General features: G+C 41.1%; 1 protein-coding gene across 3 annotated transcripts in view; it reads right to left on the reverse strand.

Moving 5' to 3' along the window:
• PHAF1 (phagophore assembly factor 1) overlaps nt 1–23,916 on the reverse strand; it is a 108,291-nt gene that overhangs the window by 40,125 nt on the left and 44,250 nt on the right. For all 3 annotated transcript variants that reach the window (XM_089692893.1, XM_089692894.1, XM_089692895.1), the window contains exons 2-10: nt 20,123–20,247; nt 15,620–15,702; nt 11,751–11,834; nt 11,614–11,657; nt 9,549–9,628; nt 9,372–9,466; nt 5,318–5,415; nt 4,828–4,940; nt 1,585–1,718 (exon numbers count right to left, since the gene is read on the reverse strand). In XM_089692893.1, coding sequence (XP_089549019.1) covers nt 1,585–1,718; nt 4,828–4,940; nt 5,318–5,415; nt 9,372–9,466; nt 9,549–9,628; nt 11,614–11,657; nt 11,751–11,834; nt 15,620–15,702; nt 20,123–20,186 — 795 coding nt within the window. In that variant the 5' untranslated portion in view covers nt 20,187–20,247. The remainder of the gene's footprint in view (nt 1–1,584; nt 1,719–4,827; nt 4,941–5,317; nt 5,416–9,371; nt 9,467–9,548; nt 9,629–11,613; nt 11,658–11,750; nt 11,835–15,619; nt 15,703–20,122; nt 20,248–23,916) is intronic.

A 23,916-nucleotide genomic window follows, 5' to 3' on the forward strand; every position in this document is an offset into this window, starting at 1 on the left:
ATAAATAGAAGAGAACCAGTTCCATTGGCAGCCATACATGCCCACGCCATGACACTACCACCACCATGCTTCACTGATGAGGTGATATGCTTAGGATCATGAGCAGTTCCTTTCCTTCTCCATACTGTTCTCTTCCCATCACTCTGGTACAAGTTGATCTTGGTCTCATCTGTCCATAGGATCTTGTTCCAGAACTGTGAAGGTTTTTTTAGATGTTGTTTGGCAAACTCTAATCTGGCCTTCCTGTTTTTGAGGCTCACCAATGGTTTACATCTTGTGGTGAACCCTCTGTATTCACTCTGGTGAAGTCTTCTCTTGATTGTTGACTTTGACACACATACACCTACCTCCTGGAGAGTGTTCTTGATCTGGCCAACTGTTGTGAAGGGTGTTTTCTTTACCAGGGAAAGAATTCTTCGCTCATCCACCACAGTTGTTTTCCGTGGTCTTCCGGGTCTTTTGGTGTTGCTGAGCTCACCGGTGCGCTCCTTTTTAAGAATGTTCCAAACAGTTGTTTTGGCCACGCCTAATGTTTTTCCTATCTGTCTGATGGGTTTTTGTTTTTTCAGCCTAAGGATGGCTTGCTTCACTGATAGTGACAGCTCTTTGGATCTCATCTTGAGAGTTGACAGCAACAGATTCCAAATGCAAATAGCACACTTGAAATGAACTCTGGACCTTTTATCTGCTCATTGTAATTGGGATAATGAGGGAATAACACACACCTGGCCGGCCATGGAACAGCTGAGAAGCCAGTTGTCCCATTACTTTTGGTCCCTTAACAAGTGGGAGGCACATATGCAAACTGTTGTAATACACCTACACCGTTCACCTGATTTGGATGTAAATACCCTCAAATTAAATCTGACAGTCTGCAGTTAAAGCACATCTTGTTTGTTTCATTTCAAATCCATTGTGGTGGTGTATAGAGCCAAAAATGTTAGAATTGTGTCGATGTCCCAATATTTATGGACCTGACTGTATATATAGTTGCAGAGATTCACCACTTGAATTTCAATTAGGAATTTAAAAACTTAAAAGTCCTATCACCCTCATAAAAGTTGTGCTGTGAGTGAGACAAAATCAATAGACTAATAGATGTTCCAGGCAAACCAATCAGTAAGTAAAGTGCCCTCTGGCGGATAGCTGTAGTCAGTCATGAAATTATGTTGCAGGAGGAGGTCCCCCCAGTGTACATGTCCCCTCTGAGGAATGCAGCTTACCGTCTCTCTTCTCAATCACTGTCAACGTGAAGAGAGAACTGCCGATAACTGGCATTTCCTATTTACATGTGATTGGACACAGCTGATCACATGATAGAGCCTACATCATCGGCTCTTTACTGCGATCGGTGATCCGCTGTGTCCCAGGGACACAGCGCACCACCAATCGCCACACACCCCCCAGGGGTGTGCATGCGCAGCTAGAGTGGGAGGATGTCATATGACATCCTCCCAGAACAAGAGAACCGCCACCCTCCCGTCATTTCCTTATGCGGAAGGCGGTTAAATAAAAGGTGCTCTGTGGACTTTAATTTTACAGACCCCATCCATTTAACAAATACTCTGTTACAGGTCCATCTACCTTGTCCTCTGACTTGTAGAAGACTTTATGTGGAGCTCCGAGTGTGCTCAGCACATCCTGACACGAGTCTCCAAAATACACACACCGCTCAGATACACGCAGCTTAGCATCGGCCATTACTCCTGGACCACAACCTGCCAGTGAAGAAAACAAGGTATTACACAGCTATAAACCAGCAAATTATTAAAGTGGTTGTAAACTCTTACATATACCTAGAAAAGCGATTGGCCTCAGGTGATACACAGAGCTGAAACAAATCCTCCTGCATAAGTTACACCTATTTATCGGAAGTCTTCTTTACTTCTGTTCAAAGTGCTGAATTTATACAGCTTGTGTGAGAGTTCAAAAAAAAAAAAAAAAAAAGGGCGCGGGGAGCTGAAATTAAACTTTGAAGAGCTCAGTGAAAAGAGCTCCGAGAGCTGATTGGAGGGAAGAGACACACTCTCCTCCACACGGCACACAGACAGCAACAGAGCTGAGGCTGTCAATTGGCTGGAGCTCCCTTCCCTATCACCATTTTTCTCTTGGCGTCAGGAAGACTTGTCAGAAGTGACTCATACTGATAACAGGAAGGAGGCAGCAGACAGAAATGACACTTAGTGCTCTTAATGGAGACAACAAGTACACACTATGGAGGGATATGCTTTGTTCATATATAATGTTTAAGGTCTGCAACTGCTTTAAAGGGTAACTTCACTTTCGTAGAAAATAAGTAAATATTAAAAAAAAACTAATATAGCGTATACAACTGTGACACAAGTCATATTGTTATTGAATGTTGTTTAAAATGACCTTTCCATTTCAATCTGCAGCATTGTAATCTTTTGTAAAATGTAATACAATGTGGCAACCTGGAGGCATTCTGTACACAGATGGTGTACAGAACGCCCCCTGGAAATGTAATTTCCTGCTTGTGTGATTGGCTTACTAATTTTCCTAGAAGTCTGCAGTAAGATACAAGTCAGCTTTTGAACATTCTCTGCAACAAAAATGTCATTTTTGGTAAGATACTCACAAAGGGAAATTGCATCTAACACATCGGTCACATCAAAGCCGATTTTGAAATTGTGCGATTTGAGGTGAGATTTGCAAGACATCTGACATAGATGTCTATGCAAATCGCACCAAAAGTAGTGCATGCACCACTTTAGAAATCAGCTCCGACGAATTCGGAAAAGCACCAATATGACCGCTCTAATAGCGGACAATAGGGTGCGACTTGGCACATGATTTGCAAGTTGCAGGGCATGCAAATCTTATGCCAAGTTGCACTCGATGTGACGGGGGTGTAAAGGGATGCAGATTCTGCCACTTTCCTCATTAGAGCCCTGCAGGTGCACCAGCTGATTATTATGAAAGCACTCACATACAGATTCATTCTGCACATGGACATAGGCAAACAGCCAGCTATATTCTCAGAACAACAAAAGGTAGGAATCTGCAACAAAGTTTGTTCAAATCCTCACAATGTACATAGACCACAGAAATGGGAATGTTTTTTGGTCAGCAAAAGCGGATTTACTCTTAAAAGCAATAAAAGTGTATGTCTGACCAAATTCTTTATTTTAGTTTTTGGTTGGAAGGATTGAAATTCCTGTCGGTTTTTACTGCTATCTGGGGCTTTGTGAGAGATCTTTCCCCTCACTTAACGTCACAGTGACAAGTTTACCAGACAGAAAAGGAGGGACAATGTGCAAAATACATACAAAAGAAATTCAAAGCAGACAGGAGTTCTTCTTTCCCCTACTCTACTAACAAAAAGTTGTTTTTTTTTTTCCAATGTGCTGGTGTAGGAGTTTCCTTTACTTCCTGTCTGGTGAAACCGTTGTCACTGTAACGTAAGAGAAAGATATCTTTCTAATAGAGCCATATATATGAAGAAAAGTGAGATGGGTTTTTCTCCTTCCATGATCTATTCAAAAGTAAAAACAAAAAACGTTTTGCTGCAATTCCAAAAACTGACAATTCCTTGAACTCCTGTCCCACAGCTATTGCCATTTGATTAGCTAGTTTGTAGCACCCCTAAAAAGAACCCTTTACTTGTGCTCTCCATTGGAGGAATGTTTTGGTTTGAGTAGGGGAAATAGTGAACCAATAGACATCATATTGCTGGCCAATTATCTTTTGTTTATTATCACACAAAAGCATCACAATGTCAGTGTCAGGGCCTTGTCCATAGCATGCCTGTGCTTAACCACTTCAGTTCTTTGGACATGCCCTGTAAGTCTAAGCCTTGCAGGGGTTAAAACAACCTCATCACTACAGTAGCAGCCATGACCGTGTTTCAATTTTTATTAGCAGGCTCCTGGACCTTTGAGTAAACGTGACCTGGGGGGCTGTAGAGACCCCTGTCTTGTAAATATTCTGATAGCAATAATTTCTAACAAAAAAAAAAAAAAAAAGTGTTAAAAATGTAATATAAAAATTGCTAAAAATAAAAGCTTCCCTGTTGCCCCAGGCATATACATACAAATGCTTGCATAGGGTGTGTGTCTATTGAAGCAATTGTACAATACCTATTGGGTAAGGTTGCACAAGCCAGAATGAGATAAATAAATTATAGGTTCCTCATTTAGGCTACATTCACAAGGTCGATTAGATTCCTGTGGCAAGAATCAGCTGATTTTAGCAGTTGTAATCACAGGTGTATCCAAACACTAGTGGTCAGAAAGCCTTTACAAAGCAATGACAGGTTGACAGGAGCTACAGCTGTATGCATGTATCCAGTAGCTACCTGTGGTTAGGGACAGAAAAATGTGCCATATGGCCCTGATTAGCTGTGTGAATGTAGCCTTATAGTTATCTCTAAGCTGATGAACGGATAAACTGGTGAACTTTAAAGGCATTTAAAGCATCGCCTGTTGATAACTTTAGGCACTGTAAATTTTCAGTGTTTCATAGGCACTTTTAAATCTTGACAAATTTGGTATTTATTTTCTCAATACAACCTCATCTTTTATTTTGTACAAAAAAATTGGGAATTATATTTTGATTGTGTGCACTTAAATTCATTTTAGTGTATTATTTCCTGAAAATATAGATTGAATAAAAAGAAAAGCACTGAAATCACAGCAACATGACAATGCTCAGTTATATTCCTGTGTCCCCTGGCTTCTCACTGGAGAGTGCTATCGCTAGCTAAGCTATGTAGTGTTTTAGGAAAGTATGTATCACAGCAGAACTGTTTTTGTTCTGATTTAATATGCACATTCCAATAAATATTGCATGCATAGCTCATCATACCTGTGCTCTGTAAACGGAGTCTCAGCCCTAGGGGACCAGATGCATCTCGCAGGACATCCACACTCTCTGCATATACATTGCCCATGTAGCATCCCAAAGGCATAGCTGGAGCTCTACCATGTAAAAATATAGGAAAAAATTACACATTTTTTTCTTAAAGAATGCCTGTCCCCTAATCAGAAATATTTTCTTTGCTGGAACAAAATTTTAGTTCCGAAAACAAACTATAAGTTCCTCAAACAATCAAAGTATAGCACAATGCAGGGCTATAGCTAGTTTTAATAATTTATGCCCCAAAGTGTCTTTTCATTGCAAATGCATTTTCTTTTGACCTCGCATACTACCAGAATTTTTCTTGCACTGAAACTTTTTGTGTAGTCTGGTATTACAGCTATTCCAGGTAGTTGACTTTCTGTGAACGTAATGTATCCTCTGGGAGTGGCCTAAAGCAATGTAAACAATAGCAGCTGTGCTTTAAGTTGTCTCTTACTTTGTATCTTGGAGGCTGTTACCGCTGTATATATACATGCGTTTCACCATGGCTCCATGTGGTATCTGAAGTGATGCCAATCCATGGGCAAAGTTGGGCTATAAAAGCAAGAATAAACATTTGCATTGACTTTTGTTTTGCATACATATACTGTAATCCACATAGTGGCAGTGAAAACACAGTAACGCATTGCAATGTACAAGTCTCCTGTGCTAAGCCTGGCTCCTTCCCACTTTGGCAAAGTTCCATCCAATGTCAGAAGTGTGTCATAGCTAGTGCAAACAACTGCAATACAAATTTTACACAAAAGTGAAAGAGTAAAAAAATACCCTGGGAAGGAGAAATTACAGTTCATAGGTGATACTTCCCCTAGCTCCTCTTTGGCCTTAGTTCATGACCAGATAATTTTGCCACATTGCAACTTCTCAGTTCCTAAGCCCTCAGGAGCAATCAGTTCTAGCTCTAAACCGTTTCTCCCCATCCTCAATCAACTCCTACTCTACCTCCTTTAATCTAAGCAACAATCTCCTTCTCATTTGTAACCCAACTACATTTAGCCTCACTTTTCTTCCTCTTCCAGAATTCAATGATCTGATCACATCTTCTAAACCGGGTGTTGGCAACCCGCGGCTCCAGAGCCGCATGCGGCTCTTTTTCACCTTGGCTGCAGCTCCGGAGCACACTGCCCACCAGGGGACAGGCAATAGGGCAGCAATGGGCAAACTACGGCCCGGCGGACCTTTTAATCCAGCCCGTGGAGCTAGGCTCCCGCTAGGCTCCTCTCACAGTCCGCCCTGAAGACCGGTGTAGCATGAAAATCTGTCTCCTATGAGGATCTGTCTCCCTCGACGTATCTGCGCATGTGCCGGAGATCGCCGATCGGCTGCTAATGCCTGAAACTGGCACATGCGCAGATACGTCGAGGGGGACAGATCCTCATAGGAGACAGATTTTCATGCTACACCGGAACGGCGCGGGAACACAGCGAGAGGAACGCGCGGAGCAAAGGTAAGTGAATTGACACAGGGGGGACTTGGGGACTTAATATGGGGGATGAATTACTATAGGGGGGATGAATTACTATATGGGGGATGAATTACTATATGGGGGATGTATTTTCAGTTTTAAAAATGTGGCTCTCAAAATAAATTTCAATCGTGGTTTTGGCGAGATTTGGCTCAGTTGAAAAAAAAGGTTGCCCACCACTGACCTAAGGCTATGATTGTGATTATGACGATACACTGTGGCCCTGATTAACCCTTTGCTTACTGGGCCCTTAAACCCCCTTCATGACCAGAACGCTTTTTGCAATATATGCAGTGTCGGATTTGTTTTAAATGTTGCAATGGTTTTGCGGCTCCCAGTCTTTTTTTTCCCTCTCGGAAACGGGTCCAAGTGGCTCTTTATGTCTTAAAGGTTGCAGACCCCTGTTCTAAACCCTGTGCACAATCAGATCTAACTGCCTTACCCACTCTGATCATCTCCACAGTGCTTCTGCTCATTTACTTCCCCATCACACTTTACAACCTATCTACATTGCATTCATAAAGTATTCAGACCCCCCTTCCCCCTTCAATTTTTACATTATGTTATGTTGCAGCCTGATACCACAATTGTTTAAATTCATTTCTTAGTAACCTCCCTAGCGGTCTGATTATGTCCATATTTCTGTGCTCAAAGCGGTACACTTTTTTGCATGGAAATATGTATTTTTTTTATTGTAGGCCTGTAATTTTTAGGAATAACTCACTGAAATCTGCCCGAACAAGAGTCTAGTAAACATCCCGGGTATATTAAAATTTGAAACACGAAATCATAAATTATAATTTAATAAATAATCATAAAAAATAATATAATAATAAATTTAATTCAATAATATAATCAAACCAAAAACACTGAAATTTGAAATATAGCGCCAAGTTCGCACATCACTGAGCAAAGTCGCAAAATCGTTTTCAGTGTCTGATGACGAATTTCCCCACAAATCATTATCACTCAATTCTGCAAGTAGTTCTGATTTACTATCGCTGTTCTCTAGCTGGTCTAAAACCAATTTTGACCTAAAGGGTCTCTTTTTGGACGCCATGGACGTTTCTCAATTACCAGGCAATAAGAACAGTAAAAATGCAGGCAGGGCACAGGACAAAGCACTCGGGACAAAATGTATGTGAAATGGTTTGATACAGTAATGTTTTACTATGTAATTTTAGTGTATTTAGTGAATGTCACTTTTTGTCATTTTCAAATTTCCCGCCGTTCCGTCCCCCGTACGTCCCGACGCTCGCAGGGGACAGAACCCAGATGACAGATGCCGGCATCCGCTGGAGTACATTACAGGGGACACTGCAGGAGGGACATCGCGGGAGCGCAGGACAAGGTAAGTAAAGAACATATGCCGAAGCAGCGCCGCATGGTAAGCCCAAGTGTAGCTCGGGGTTACCGCTTTTGGTACTGAAACCTTACCCCGAGCTACACTCGGGAATACCGTCAGGGAGGCTACTCTACATTCAGTACCCCATAATGACAAAGTGAAGCCAGAATTTTAGCAATGTTTGCACATGTATGAAAAAGAAAAAAACTAAAATATCACATTGATCTAAGTATTCAGACCCTTTGCAACAACACTTAGCAACAATTTAGCCAGTGCCTCCAATTTCTCTTGATCATTGCTGAGATGTTTCTACACTTCGATTGGAGTTCACCCATGGTAAATTTAATGGATTGGACATGGATAGGCACACAGCACTCTATAAAAGGTCTCACAGCTGACAATGCATACTGTATCAGAGCAAGAGCCAGGAGGTCAAAAGGAACTGCCTGCAGAGCTCAGACAGGATTATTGCAAGTCACGTATCTGCAGAAGGCTACAAACATTTCTGCTGCACTGAAGGTTCAAAAGAGCACAGTGGCCTCCATAATTCTCAAATGGAAGAATTTTGTCAAAACCAGGACTCTTCAAAGAGCTGTCACCTGGCCAAACTGAGCAATTGGGGGAGACGGGCCTTAGTAAGAGGGGTGACCAAGAACCTAAAGGTCACTCTGACAGAGCTCAAGAGATCCTGTATGGAGATGGGACAATATTTTTTAGAAAGTTCAGCTTCCAACATAACAATGATCCTAAGCACACAGCCAAGACAACACAGGAGTGGCTTAGGGACAATATTATGAATGTCCTAGAGTGGCCCAACCAGAGACCTGACTTGAACCCTATTGATCATCTCTGGAGAGACCTGAAATGGCTGTCCACAGATGGTCCCCATATAATCTGATTGAGCTCGAGAGGATTTGCAAAGAAAAATAGCATGAAATTCCCCTAGTCCAGGTGTGCAAAGCTTGTCACGTCATGCCCAAACTCGAGGCTGTAATTGCTGCCAAAGGTGCTTCAAAAAAGTACTAGAGTAAAGGGTCTGAATATGTAAGTACATGTGATATTTCTTCAGTTTTTTCTTTTTATTAAATTCACAGACATTTCTAAAATTCTGGTTTTAGCTTTGTCATTAATGGGTACCGAATGCAGATTTAAAAAATGAATTTAAGCAACTGTAGTATCAAGCTGCAACATAACATTGAAAAAAGTGAAGGGGGTCTGAATACTTTATGAATGCACTGTATATTATGTCCTGTGAGCTACTGCTCTGCATCTCCTAATGTTACAGAGGTTGACAGGTTAGTAGTCACTGCTCTACCCACTCCACCCTTAATGTGGACAGCTTCTAATTGGCTTCCTCTATAACCTCTAGTCCAAAAGCAAAAGCCATTTTGCCTTCTCTATCTCACAAACTTAAAGTGCAAGTTCGAGAACCATTTTGCCATTCCCTAATGTTTGTCCCTTCCCAAGACCAGTTCTAATGAGATAGTATACTTAGACAAAATTTTAGCTGGACATATGTTATTTGACCGATTGGTCAGCAAGTCAAACCAGTATATTATGAGTCACTTAGAAGCCAAAAATCATTCATTCAATCTATACCGTTCATGACAGGGTATACCTTTGCTTGCACAGATTTTAAGCAGTCAGTAAATAATATCCTTTTTAACAAGCAGAATTTCTTACCTCATACTTAGGGGCTTCCGTCCAGGAATCCAGTTGAAAGGAAAACGACAGACCTCGAAAATTGAGGTGGAACAGTTGTTCTGCTGAGTTGTATACTGAAATGAACATAAGGCAGCATGAAGATAATTGCTGTATTGAAACAAGTACATCCCAACATTAATAAAGTGGGGGTCTTACTTCCTGGATGTGTTGCTCCAAATGACTGATCGATCTGCTCTATAGTGGGAGCTATGGCCTGGGAATTAAAATGAACCCCACTGTAACAAAAAGAGGGCAGGTGATTCATATTGATTTTGCATAAAGAGAAAATAGACATAAAAAGTCAGAAAAAAAAAACCCATTTATAGCAGTTAGAGGTCAGAATGGGAATCAGAAGGAGAAAAGCATGTATTATGGGGGAGTTGGCTCATAGAAGAACCCAGACTGAGCAGCAAGGACAGAGAGAGAAAGAGAGAGAGAGAGAGAGAGAGAGAGAGAGAGAGAGAGGGGGGGGGGATATGGGGGGAGGGGGGAGAGGGAGAGAGAGAGAGAGGGAGGGAGGAGAGAGAGAGAGGGAGGGAGGAGAGAGAGAGAGGGGGAGAGAGAGGGGGAGGGAGGAGAGAGAGAGGGGGGAGAGAGAGAGGGGGGAGGGGGAGGGGGGAGGGGGAGGAGAGGGGGAGGAGAGAGGGGGGGAGGAGAGAGGGGGGAGGAGAGAGAGGGGGGGAGAGAGAGGGGGGGGAGAGGGGGGGAGAGAGAGAGGGGGGAGAGAGAGGGGGAGAGAGAGGGGGGAGGAGAGAGAGAGGGGGGGAGGAGAGAGAGAGGGGGGGAGGAGAGAGAGAGAGAGCGAGAGGGAGAGAGAGCGAGAGGGAGGAGAGAGAGAGGGAGGGAGGGGGAGAGAGAGAGGAGAGGGAGGGGAGAGAGAGGGGAGGGGGGAGAGAGGGGGGAGGGAGAGGGGGGAGAAGGGGGGAGAGGGGGGGAGGGAGAGGGAGAGAGAGGGGGGGGAGAGGGACAGAGAGGGGGGGGGAGAGAGGGGGGGGGGAGAGAGGGGCAGAGAGAGAGGGGGGAGAGAGGGGGAGAGAGAGATGCAAACAGAAAGCAGAGATCGTAAAATGATAAGTTCACCTGTCATATTCAGGGTGTAACATGTTATGAATGGACCAGCCCCCACTCCTCCCCGCTTCCCAGGAGACAGCTAGCAAGGGATCTTCTCCTCCCCGCTAGCTGTCACAATTTATTTTAAAAACGTGTTCTGTGAATGAACTACAAGTCCCGACAGCCTTTGTGGCTCTCAATGAACTACCAGAGCACTGTGGAGCGCCATCGTAGTTCACCGATTCTTCCTGCCAGTGTATCTGCTTGCCCGTACATCCCTTACAAAGAAGCAGATATACTGACAGGTCTGCAGAAGACTTGCATGGCACCAGTGATCTGCTGATCGCTTGTGCAATGCTTTAGGCGCCAGAAACAAAAAATTATAAAAAAAAAAAAATTACCTGCAAAAAAATGTGCATTTATTATCTTTTGTCAAAAGGTGAACTTATCCATTAAAAATGTTACAAGGAAAAGGTAGCAGCAGACAAAGAAAAGGAAGTGTTTACATGGGACTAGAGGGCAGAGAAAAAAGGCATTGAAAACAAAGGTTACAGAGAAAGAACCAGGGTCAAAGCAAGCAGAGAAATCCCCCCCCCCAAAAAACACACACACACACACACACACACACACACACACACACACATGAGTGAAGGTTATATGGGGGGGTGGGGGGGGCAGGGGGGAGGGGGGTTGTAATCGTAAAAAATATAATAAAGGTAGGGGTACATTTTTGCAATGAATCCTATGCTGGCAGCCCTGCATGAGTTATCTGTTGGTCTACAGAACACATCTGCATTATGTTATGGAAATAAAGAGATGATGATGTTATAGTGACATGTTCTGTAGTCCACAACACAGTTTGGAATTTTAATACAACAAGTGTTATCAGCTAACATAGACAGATCGGCAAGCATTGTTTCTGTACTTGCAGCATAATATGCAAAACATGGGAAAATGCGAATGCATTGCAGACATGTAGTGAGTATGTTTTTTGCTTAGATATACAATGTAAGTAGCAAAGAAAGTGGGGAGTTTTGTATAAAAGTCACAGAAACAACAAAATCATGTAAGAGATTATACCAAGAGACAAAACAAAAAAGGGAGGCGATAATGAAGCTGACCAAAAGATGTGGTCAGGTGAGGGACAAGCCATGGTGACAGATACACTTACCAATATTTTAATTTTACTTTTGTCAAATCATATACTTCTATCACCTGAATATAAAGAAATTAGAAATATCAAGAGCATTAGAAAAATGGAATAAGCCAATAAGAACCCTCATTTTCCCATTTCTACAAGCTTCTCACCTTTAGCCTTTGATTAAATGCATCAAACAACAGTTTGATCCCGTCCTGAGTAAGGCTAAGTATGAGGTCATGATTCAAAGGACACTGTGAACAAAAATACAAAGTCTGAATATTAACAAAAAAAAAAAAAAAACCACAACAGTTGTTTTTATTTCTTAACAAGAACACAAAGAACACAAATGCTTGCTACATCCAATCAGACTTTTTTTTCATTTAAATGTACTTTAATAAAGTATACATGCTGAATGTGGAGAAAATGTTAAACATCTGCAAAAGAAACCTAAAGTGGAACTGAAATAATAAAGGAGTTTCCCACATTGGCCCCCAGAACGTGTACAGCTAAAAGAAAAATAAAGCAGCCTCAGGCCAGAACATGGCATTCATCTATGTTAGAGCCCAGAAGTGTCTTTCAGAAACTGCAATGGCAGGAGTGCAGCCTGGCTCCATAACCAGCCTGGCTGGTTAATCACAAAAGGTTGATAATATTGGAGCGCGGTACAGTATAAGAATTCATAGTTTAATTTCATACACCTAGAGAGGGTGTAATTAGTGCCTGGCGATCCAATATTTAATTAATATTCACTTAAGCACACAATTAACACTAATAATAGAGTAAGTTAACTCCTGGTGGCTCACAAATAACTATTCTATTAAAACTGGCTCCATAGACTACAATGGAAAAACCAACAGACCTTACATCTCAATTAAAGTATAACTAAAGGCAATATCTTTGTAAGGGAGGGTCCTAACCCTGTCAGCTTTGTTTTCAATCTCTATCCCATTGGGGAGATTTCCCTTCACTTCCTGTTCCATAGCCAAAACAGGAAGTGAGAGGAAATCCCTTCAAAGTGAGGGAATCCCTGTGTGTCATCAGAACTAGTGTTTCCACTGGAAGATTTCCCCTCTATTAACCTCCCTGGCGGTATGATTATGTCAGGAATTTTGTACCAAAAGCGGTACCATTTTTTTTGCATGGAAATTTGGTGCTATGTATTGCAGGCCTGCAATTCTTAGTAATTACTTACTTAATAAATACTCATAAAAAATAATAATATAATAATAATAAATTTAATTCAATAATTTAATCAAACCAAAAACACTGAAATTTGAAATATAGCGCCAAGTTCGCACATCACTGAGCAAAGTCGCAAAATCGTTTTCAGTGTCTGATGACGAATTTCCCCCATGAATTATTATCACTCAATTCTGCAAGTAGTTCTGATTTACTATCGCTGTTCTCTAGCCGGTCTAAAACCGATTTTGAAATAAAGGGACGCTTTTTGGATGCCGTGGACTTTTCTAAGTTTCCAGGCAGAAAGAACAGTCAAAATGCAGGCAGGGCACAGGACAAACCAGTAGGGACAAAATGTATGTGAAATGCTTTGATACAGGAATGTTTTGCTATGAAATAATCGTTTTTAAAAAAATGTCTTTTTTTAAAATTACAAATTTGCCGCCGGTTCCGGTGCCCGTACGTCACGACGTTACAGGGACCGGAACACGGAAGCCAGATGCCGGCATCGGCTGGAGGAGATGGCCGGGGACGCTGCAGGGGACGCATCGCGGGAGCGAAGGACAAAGTAAGCGCTGTAGGGAATCCCTGTGCAACGCTGCATGGTAAGCCCGAGTGTAGCTCGGGGTTACCGCTTTTGGTACTGAAACTTTACCCCGAGCTACACTCGGGAATACCGCCAGGGAGGTTAATGTTCTGATGTCAACCCAAAATTTGGGATTTCCTTTTTTTTTTTTTTCAAGCCGCTGAGAGCCTGAGCCAGCTGTTCCCGCCCCCTCTCCTGCCTGGTTCTCACTGTGCCCACAGTGGACCAAAGAAATGCGTGGTCACATGAATACTCAATTCTTAGAGATAATGAGGGACAGCTGCAACCTCACACAAATACTGCAGCCATATTAGGGGAGTATGTGTGTGTGTTTTTTTTGTTCCCACACTTCTCCTTTAAGAAGGTGATGCTGTACTTAGGTTATAGTGAGGTCACCAAAAGAAATCCATAGCACGATTGTTTACACTGTGCTTTCCTTCACCATAGATGCATGGGTTGGATTTCTTGCACATCCAAAAGGCAACAAGGTAAAATCGCTGCCTGAAGGTTCCATAAAAGGTGTATATATTCCAAATCTAGGTCACTTAATCTGGAGTCAGTTGTGCAAAATATAAAAAGGAACATTTAGTGACTATGTAATATGTAAATGTAAAAACTTGAAGGTAGCGCTGCTACAGGTAGGCTCGCCACTCCCACAATCCTTCAGCAAAGGAAAGTCCGGGAGGCCGCACTAAAGCACATAACCACTTTATTGCATAGAAAAGCACCTTAAAACCCCCATACTGTGTGCCAGTGAGGGAAGAAAAGGTTCACGCGAATCGCACCAACCTCAGGGGTTATGATTAAGTGCTGAGGTTAGTGCGATATACGTGAAACTTTTTTCCCCTACTGGCATATAGTATGGCGTTTTTAAGTTGCTTTTCTATACAATAAAATTGGATATGTGCTTTAGTGTGGCCTTCCGGGCTTTCCTTTCATTTAAAACTTGTTATTTATTACTATACAGGAATCACAGGTCTCCTGCTGATAATGCTTTTATTTCCAGAAGAATGGTGCCATCTTTGTATAGGCACTATTCAGGATCTGCATCTACTTTATAAACCTTGTTGCAGGCTCAGAGATGACACACTCGTGTCAGTACCAATACCTGTGCTGCTGCACAAATGTCTGAGATACATTAGTCCTCTGCTGCAGACTTTCCCCTTGTGATCTGCTAAAAAATTACAACATTGCATTTACATCACTGGTGAAGAGCAGACTAGGGAAAGTTGCCTCTTGCCTGCAGCAGACTGATGACATCATCTTAGCCTTGGCAATGTCACTTGACTGGGGCTCTAGGACTGCTTTTCAATAACTAGAAAAGCTACAATTTCTGAGGAAATTGTGTGAAGTGTTCTTGCCGCCACCAGTAGTCTACAACTGGAGTGGGCGGAGTAAGTGGGTGGAGTGGCTTGTCACTCTGCTGCCTGCTCACACACCTGGGTTCCTATGGCAACTCACTCTACATCAAGGGCAGAGAAGAGCGGTTAAAAACAAACTGCTCCAACTTGCTCACTTCACTGGCGGTTGCCATTTTCAAACGTTTGTAGTTTAAAAATTATAAATCCTACACCAAAGAATTTTATATTGTGAGAATCACAAGACCCAGACCTACATTTTGAAGCATAGTATGTCTCTGAAATATTAAAAATGAAGGCACAGTCGCAGTTTAGAAATTGCCCTTCAAATTTGAGGTGGCTAGAGTGGAGTTTCAATGAATGTCAATGGGCGGCGTGAGTTGCAACAAATGGTCATATTGTGAAAAGTATCAGAACTATGGCTTAGCCGTGGACATTTTTAGTGGCAGCAGGGATAGCTGAACGTTTTGATATAAGATTTGTGTAGGTGGGCTTGAAAATGAGGGAGTGGTGGCAGTTTAGAAATCATGTCCTGATTTTTCAGCTCACACTCTAGCTTTTGTCAGCTCCCACTCTAGTTTTGAACATTCCGCCATTCATTCCTATGGAACCAATGTCACCACAAAAACACCGATATTTCGTGAACCATTCGGCAAAACGTTCCACAAAGTAATAGCACACCAATCGGGAACAATCCGCACGTTATGGTATATTACTGTCTATGTAGTGTAAAAACTGTGGGAGGAGTTAGGGTGGTAAATTTGGCTATAATAATAAGAATATATATGTGAGATAACAGTAAGTGGTCTTGCCATGCAAGAACACTTAAAAAGAAAAACTTCTGCTTCTAGATTATGTCACATTGTGACCTTTATTTATTCAGACTTGTAAAGTTACTGAAGGGTCCACTTACTTGTTCGCTATAGAGGATCTGCACATTCCTGATCATTCGGCAATGTTTCTGGAGGATAGACACAGCCTGAGCCAGGGGCATTCCTGCAACAGACAACCAAAAATATATCTTATGACAAAAGTAGTTTAATGGTGAGTGTTCTCGCTTTTCAGGTACAGAGTCTTCCATAAGCCCTCTCTGGAGTTCGGAGCTGGGGAGACAGGGGCATGCCAGGATCTTTGGTGCCGAAAATTAAACCACCTATGTGGAATAAGAACTGGCCTGGCCACTTCCTGGAGCTCTTACTCGAATTCCTACCCTAGTGCTTGCACAACTTAGGAAAAACCTACAGGGAATTCTTTTGAAATAGAAGATTTATTAGTACTGTTAGACAAACACTTCAGTTAGTTTCATCCCAAACAAAATCAACCTATTGCTGAACTATTGCCCCAAATACCTCCAAACTGAGCTTATCCTTCTAGATATTACCATAAGTAAAATAAAACAATAGAAACAAACATTCTTCTACTGGAAAGCTGTCCAATTTATCTCAGCTGGGATAGTTCTAATCCAAAATATTTAACATGCTCAGCTGAATTTGCTTTAATGGCGCAAACAATGAAAACATTATTGCACTGTAAAAAGAATGTTTTTGTTACAGTAAAACTATAGGCAAAACTTGTTTTTTTTTTTAAATTTTGGATAGAGTAATGGAGGGTTACAACCCGTCAGATTTTTTTTTTTTGTCATCTGTGTCCCATTGCAGAGATTTCCCTTGACTTCCTGTCCCATAAGCAAACAGGAAGTGAGAGGAAATCATTGCAACTTAAAGGAATTCTTAGGGGACCCCCACGTCACCAGAGCTAGCGTCCCCATTGGAAAGTAAAAATGCCATGTCAATTGCACCTTTAGAAATCTATTTACTGAGAAAAATGGTGACGGACGTGTTCAATACTTATTTTACCTGTGTATAGATGGGTGCAATTTTTATATATATATATATATATATATATATCTCACACACTATATTGCCAAAAGTATAGGGACGCCTGCTCTTATACACACACATGAACTTTAATGGCATCCCAGTCTTAGTACGTATAGTGGTCACTTGGTCTACCTAACCTTGGCTTGGTATCAAGAGATATCAAGAAGTGGAAAATTTGTGTAAGTTATTGAACAATACTGATTGGCATATTCAGGGCTTTGGATATCTTTTTAAACCCTTTTCCATCTTTATAAAAGTTCCATTGCCTTGTTACGCAGGTCTTTTGACAGTTCTTCTCTGCAGCAAACTCATTGACTATTTATACACAGACAATAATTGCAATTTAAAAACCACAGATGTAGGAAATTGTCCTTAAATGCTATTTTAACTTGTGTGTGTCACCTTGTACCAAGGCCAAACATTCCAGGGTATGTAATCTTTTGATCAGGGCCCATTTGGGTGATTTCTGTTATCATTATGATTTAAAAAGGAGCCAAACAACTATGTGATAATAAATGGCTTCATATGATCACTATTAGAGATGAGCGAATCGAACTTGGCGAAGTGGAATTCGTTTCGAATATTAGGAAAAATTCGATTCGCACCGAATCCGAAAATTAGCAAACTTCAGATGCACGAATCGAATTTTTCCCGATCGGCCGATTTTCATCCCTTCTACAGCCGGCAAAAAGTGTCCCTGCAGAGAGCTCCGCTATTTCTGACAGTTCTCTGACAGTTCCTTCACATTTACAGAGGTTGAAACATTGTATCTATTTGTTTCCATTTAGGATACAGATGTTTTTATTCGGAAACAAATAGATACAATGTTTCAACCGCTGTAAATGTGAAGGAACTGTCAAAGAACTGTCAGAAATAGCGGAGCTCTCTGCAGATACACTTTTTGCTGTACTGGAATTCTTTTCATCCTACTTCTTCCTCTTCTTCTTCTTCCTCATCCTCTTCTTCTTCTTCTTCTTCCTCATCCTCTTCTTCTTCTTCTTCTTCCTCATCCTCTTCTTCTTCCTCATCCTCTTCTTCTTCATCTTCTTCTTCTTCATCCTCTTCTTCTTCTTCATCCTCTTCTTCTTCTTCATCCTCTTCTTCTTCTTCATCCTCTTCTTCTTCATCATCCTCTTCTTCTTCATCATCCTCTTCTTCTTCATCATCCTCTTCTTCTTCATCCTCTTCTTCATCATCCTCTTCTTCATCATCCTCTTCTTCTTCTTCATCATCCTCTTCTTCTTCTTCATCCTCTTCTTCTTCTTCATCATCCTCTTCTTCTTCTTCATCCTCTTCTTCTTCCTCTTCTTCATCTTCTTCATCATCATCTTCTTCTTCATCTTCTTCTTCTTCATCTTCTTCTTCTTCATCTTCTTCTTCATCTTCTTCTTCATCTTCTTCGTCGTGCCCCGTGACTGCCCAAATGAGTGAAGTGTGCAGTGATTCTAAGATCGACGGCACTCATCTGCATGTCATACTGACTGACAGTATTATTTCTCTTCCCCAGCAGACTCCAAGGGCATTTAAATTAAAGGTACAGTGTTCTGCACTAATATAAAGGCTCTCTGAAGCCTAGAAACCCTTTAATAAGTTAAATTTGCAGCGAATAAATTCGCATCGAATCAAATTTATTCCGCAAATTCGGCGAATCAGCCGAATCGAATTTTTGAATAATTCGCTCATCTCTAATCACTATCTTTAAATAAAAGACAGTTTTATGGCATGATCAGTCATATTGTCATTATCAATACTAAACTTTCACAATTTCTACCAGGGTATGCAAACTTTTGAGCACAACTGTATAAATATATATATATATATATATTTTTAAAATTTTTTTTAAATATGTTTTATGGTTAGTCATTAAGGGCATCACACCTGCTGTAGCCCTATCCACTTGTCTTCCTAACAAAAGAATATTTTTTGAATAATATTGTAAAACATTGTACAAAGTGGCTGCTGAGATGACTCATTCCAGGATGTTACTGGTAACACAATGTTCAAAAAAAGAAAACAGGCCAGATTCCTGAAATCAGGTGACACGGTTTCTTTCTCAGCTTGGTTTTTGGCACTTTGCACAAACAAACTCATGCAGTTTTTCACACAAGGACGCATGGGTTACATCAGATTGGTTATTGTGCAATACACAGACCAAAAAATTAAAAGAAAAGGTAAATGAAGTGCTGGTTGCGGTAAACAGGTTTTATTTTTCACTCTAAATGGCACTTTATACGACTTGCTGCAATGAACAGAACTCTGGTTTTGTTTGCTCGGTTTAAACACCAATACTGTGGGCCACCTTGTCCATGTAATGAATTAAGCTCTGCTCTGACTGTTCTGCTGAAGTTTAAACTTACCTATGTGAAAATGACAAGGCCACAAAAATGTTAAACAATTTGGCAACCCTTGCTGGACATAGCAGAGTCTAAATATTGCACAGAAGAGCAGTAAAGAGAATTGGAGAAGAAAAAGGGATGCAAGCCATATATGTGTGATCCTTGGTCTTATTTTTTTCCTAATAGTTATTGATTGTACTACAGGTGCCATTCTCCTGTTAACTGTTCTTAGCTCCCGGTCACATCAAGCCCGACTTTGAAATCGTGCGACTTGCAGTGAAGTCGCAAGATTTCAAAGTCGGGTGAGATGCGATTTCAGGTGTGATTTGCAAGACAACTGCAAATTGCACCAAAAGTAGTACATGTACTACTTCAGAAATCGGTGTGGCTCCGACCAAATTTGACCGTGCTGATTGTGGACAATAAGGTGCGACTTGGCATACGATTTGCAAATTGCATGCCAAGTCGCACCCGATGTGACTGGGGTGTTACTCATTTTAAACGAACAATGGGAAAATAAATACACTTTAAAAAAAAAAATGTACTTCTCTTCTCCAGTTTTTGGGATCCTCTACTGTATTCTTTCACCTGCCCAGTTTTTTGCCAAATTTTCTTGGTTGTCAACAGTAATTTACACACATGAAGATAGTATACACAGAACAAAATGGATGTTGCATTCCCCACAATCTGGGTGTCTAGTCAGACAGAGGGCAATGTACAGTAGCCTCAGAAGACAATTATTTTTCTCATCAAGCCCAGCCTCATGACTTAAGTGGAAGTTCGGGAAAAACCTAACAAAAGCTTAATCTACTCCCACCTCCATTCGAAGACTATTTTATCTCACCCTGTATAGAAAAGATCGCTATACTTACCTATTCTGAAGCAGCTCTAGTCCGGTCTCCAGCGGAGGCTTCAGTGTACAGGAGATCGCCGTCATATATCCGAAATATCTGAGAGATTACATCACTCACAGACTTACTATGGGGCATTCGTTGTCGGCTGCCCCTCCTCTACTCAGAAGTCACCGCTGATCACTGATCCTAGGACCAGACCAGAGCAGCTTCAGAGTAGGTATGTATACAGATCTTTTCTTTACAGGGTTAGATAGAATAGCCTTAGTAGGGTTTTGCCTGAACGCACACTTTAAATACCAACTTTCATACTATAAAAGACCACCATTGGCTTAATACGACTACTCACCTAAGGTAAACTCCCATTGCTGGTTGCCAAGGGATCTCTCAGGAACAACCTCCAGATCCAGCATTGGCTCAGGACGGGGAGGTACCAGCTGTCAGCTTAGATCCAGACTGTTAACACAGCTGAACCTGTAAAAATATTGGAGAAGAATCTACAATGAGAAAATCTGTACAAAACACAGGCCTGCATTTTCTGATTGTAACATAGTAAAAGCCATTTTATTTGCTTTAATAATAGAATATAAATAACATTGAATTACAGATGATAATGAAATCTTTCATTAGACAAAAACAGGGTAAACTGTGAATCACTGAATTTGAATGAATTCCTTTGTTGCCTTCACTAAATTATAAAGCATGTAATGAAATATAAAAATGTGGGAAAGATCATTTTGTGTTAACATAATCTTGGGTTTTACCATTTATCTGCTACTAAGACATTCATGTGGACAAACCTGTCAGCACTGAGGAGCTTAATGAACAGAACCAGGTAGAAGAAGTCGTGTGCCCAGGGTGCCCGCCACAATGGTACATTTGGGTAATTGATTCCAAATTTGATGCGATTTCCAAAAGCGTCCTGTACATGTTTGGTGCAATGTGGAGTGTTTTTGAGCCCCATAGACTTGAATGAAAACAGCAATGAAAATGCATGGGTGTTCAAATGCAATGTGATTTCAGTGCAAGATACACCCATTTATAATGTTACAAAATTAGCCAGAACAGAAATTGCAGCTGTATAAAATCGCATTAGATTTACAGCACAATCACACCTCAACTGTTCCTAAAATAACACTTAAAAACGCACAGGGGGGAGAGGGGAAAAAAGAAAAAAAAAAAATCACACCGCGTCAGTGTGAACAATCCAGGGCTCAAAAATATGTTTGACAACGGTGTGCTTTCAATCTTGTGGCAATAGTTTGGGAAAGGCTCTCTTTCTTGTGTTACCATGACTGTGCTCTGCACACAAAGCCAGCTCCATAAAACATGGCTTGACCAGCCTAGTGTGGAGGAACTGGAGTGACCTGCACAGGCCTACACTCCAGGAAAACCCTACTGAACATTTTTGGAATAAATTTAAAGACTGAGCCCTGGTTCACACTGAATGCGACTTTGAAATCACTCTATTTCATTTGAAGTAGCGCGATTTCAAAGCCGAAGATAAGATTTTTATCTCTGATTTCACTATTGCTTGTGACTTCATTTAACAGTAATTGCAAATCACAATTAAATCAGAAAAAAGTAGTGCAGGAACTATTTTTGAAAATCGTGCTACTTAAAATTGCACTGATTAGGACACTACCATAGAAATACGTTAGATGCAATTTGTAAAATGCATGTATTATCTGAAGTCGCACCGAAGTGAACCAGGGCTGACTGTGAGCAAGGCTTTCTCATCCTAAAACAGTATTTGACCTCACTAATTTTTTTTGGCTGAATGGGCAAAATTCCCATTGACACACCTAGTCAGTTCCCCCCAGTGTCAAAATGCCCGCTGCAGTCCCACTATAAAGGCGCTGATCGCCACCTAGTAATAAAAAAAAAATCCCAGTATATACAGTGAGGAACAGAAGTATTTGAACACCCTGCGATTTTGCAAATTCTCCCACTTAGAAATCATGGAGGGGGCTGAAATTCACATTGTAGGTGCATTCCCACTCTGAGAGACAGAATTTAAAAAAAAACAAAAAAACAAAAAAAAAAAAACAGGAAATCAGATTGTCTGATTTTTGAAGAATTTATTTGTCTTGCACTGCTGAACATAAGTATTTGAACACCTAAGAAACAGCAAGAATTCTGGCTCTCAAAGACCTGTTACTGTGCCTTTAAAAAGTCCACCTCTACTCCACTCATTAATCTAACTTAGTAGCACCTGTCTGAGCTCTTTAAAGACACCTGTCCACCCCACAGTCAGTCAGACGCCAACTACTACCATGGGCAAGACTAAAGAGCTGTCAAAAGACACCAGAGACAAAATTGTGGACCTCCACAAGGCTGGAAAGGGCTACGGGGCAATTGCCAAGCAGCTTGGTGAAAATAGATCAACTGTTGGAGCAATTGTTAGAAAATGGAAGAGGCTAAAGACGACTGTCAGTCTCCCTCGGACTGGGGCTCCATGCAAGATCTCACCTCGTGGGGTATCACTGATGATAAGAAAGGTGAGGAATCAGCCCAGAACTACAAGGGAGGAGCTGGTCAATGACATGAAGAGAGCTGGGAACACAGTTTCAAAGGTCACTGTCAGTAGAACACTACGCCGTCATGGTTTCAAATCATGCATTGCACAGAAGGTTCCCCTGCTCAAGTCACCACATGTCCAGGCCCGTCTGAAGTTTGCCAATGACCATCTGGATGATCCAGAGGAGGCATGGGAGAAAGTCATGTGGTCAGATGAGACCAAAGTAGAACTTTTTGGTCTAAACTTCACTCATCGTGTTTGGAGGAAAAAGAAGGATGAGTTGCATCCCCAGAACACCATCCCTACTGTGAAGCATGGGGGTGGTAACATCATGCTTTGGGGGTGCTTTTCTGCGAATGGGACAGGATAACCAAGGAGTGGCTCCGTAAGAAGCATATCAAGGTTCTGGAGTGGCCTAGCCAGTCTCCAGACCTAAATCCAATAGAACATCTTTGGAGGGAGCTGAAACTCCGTGTTGCACAGCAACAGCCCCGAAACCTGACAGATCTAGAGGAGATCTGTGTGGAGGAGTGAGCCAAAATCCCTGTTGCAGTGTGTGCAAACCTGGTCAAGAACTACAGGAAGCATACTTTGCAAACAAAGGCTTCTGTACCAAATATTAACACTGATTTTCTCAGGTGTTCAAATACTTATGTTCAGCAGTGCAAGACAAATAAAATTCTTTAAAAATCATACAATGTGATTTCCTGAATTTTTTTTTTTAATTCTGTCTCTCAGAGTGGGAATGCACCTACAATGTGAATTTCAGACCCCTCCATGATTTCTAAGTGGGAGAACCTGCAAAATCGCAGGGTGTTCAAATACTTCTGTTCCTCACTGTATACCGCCATTTTTAAACACTATAACTTTCACGTAAACCAATTAATTTACACGTATTGGGATTTTTTTTTTTTTTTTTTTAGCAAAGACATATAGCAGAATACATTTTGGCCTAAATGTATGCTGAAATTTGATTTTTAAATTTTTTTTACTGGATATGCTTAATTAGCAAAAAGTTAAAAATATAGTTTTTTTTCCCCCTCAAATTAGCGGTCTTTTTTTTTTATAGCGCAAAAAATTAAAAATCCACAGGTGCTAAAATACCACCAAAAGAAAGCTCTATTCGTGGGAAAAAAGGACATAAATTTCATTTGGGTGCAGTGTTGCATAACTGCGCAATTGTCAGTTAAAGTAACGCAGCACCATAACAAAAAAATGGCCTGGTCAGGAAGGGCGGTTAAATCCTTTGGAGGGCAAGTGGTTAAGCTTTGATAAAAAAAAAAAAACACAATACACACACACAACTGGAAGCTGATTGGTTTCTATGCAGAGTTGCACCAAATTTCGCAGTCCCCAGTTTTAGTAAACAACGCCCATATACAGTGCCTTGAAAAATTATTCATACCCCTTGAAATTTTACATATTTTGTCATGTTACAACCAAAGACAAATATATTTTATTGGGATTTTATGTGATAGACCAGTGGTGGGCAACCTTTTTTTTCAACTGAGCCAAATCTCGCCAAAACCATGATTGAAATTTATTTTGAGAGCCACATTTTTAAAACTGAAAATACATCTCCCATATAGTAATTCATCCCCCATATAGTAATTCATCCCCCA

Source organism: Staurois parvus, unplaced genomic scaffold (genome assembly GCF_062004578.1).
Source record: "Staurois parvus isolate SC_StPar_1 unplaced genomic scaffold, SC_StPar_1.0 ptg000607l, whole genome shotgun sequence".
NCBI lineage: Eukaryota > Metazoa > Chordata > Amphibia > Anura > Ranidae > Staurois > Staurois parvus.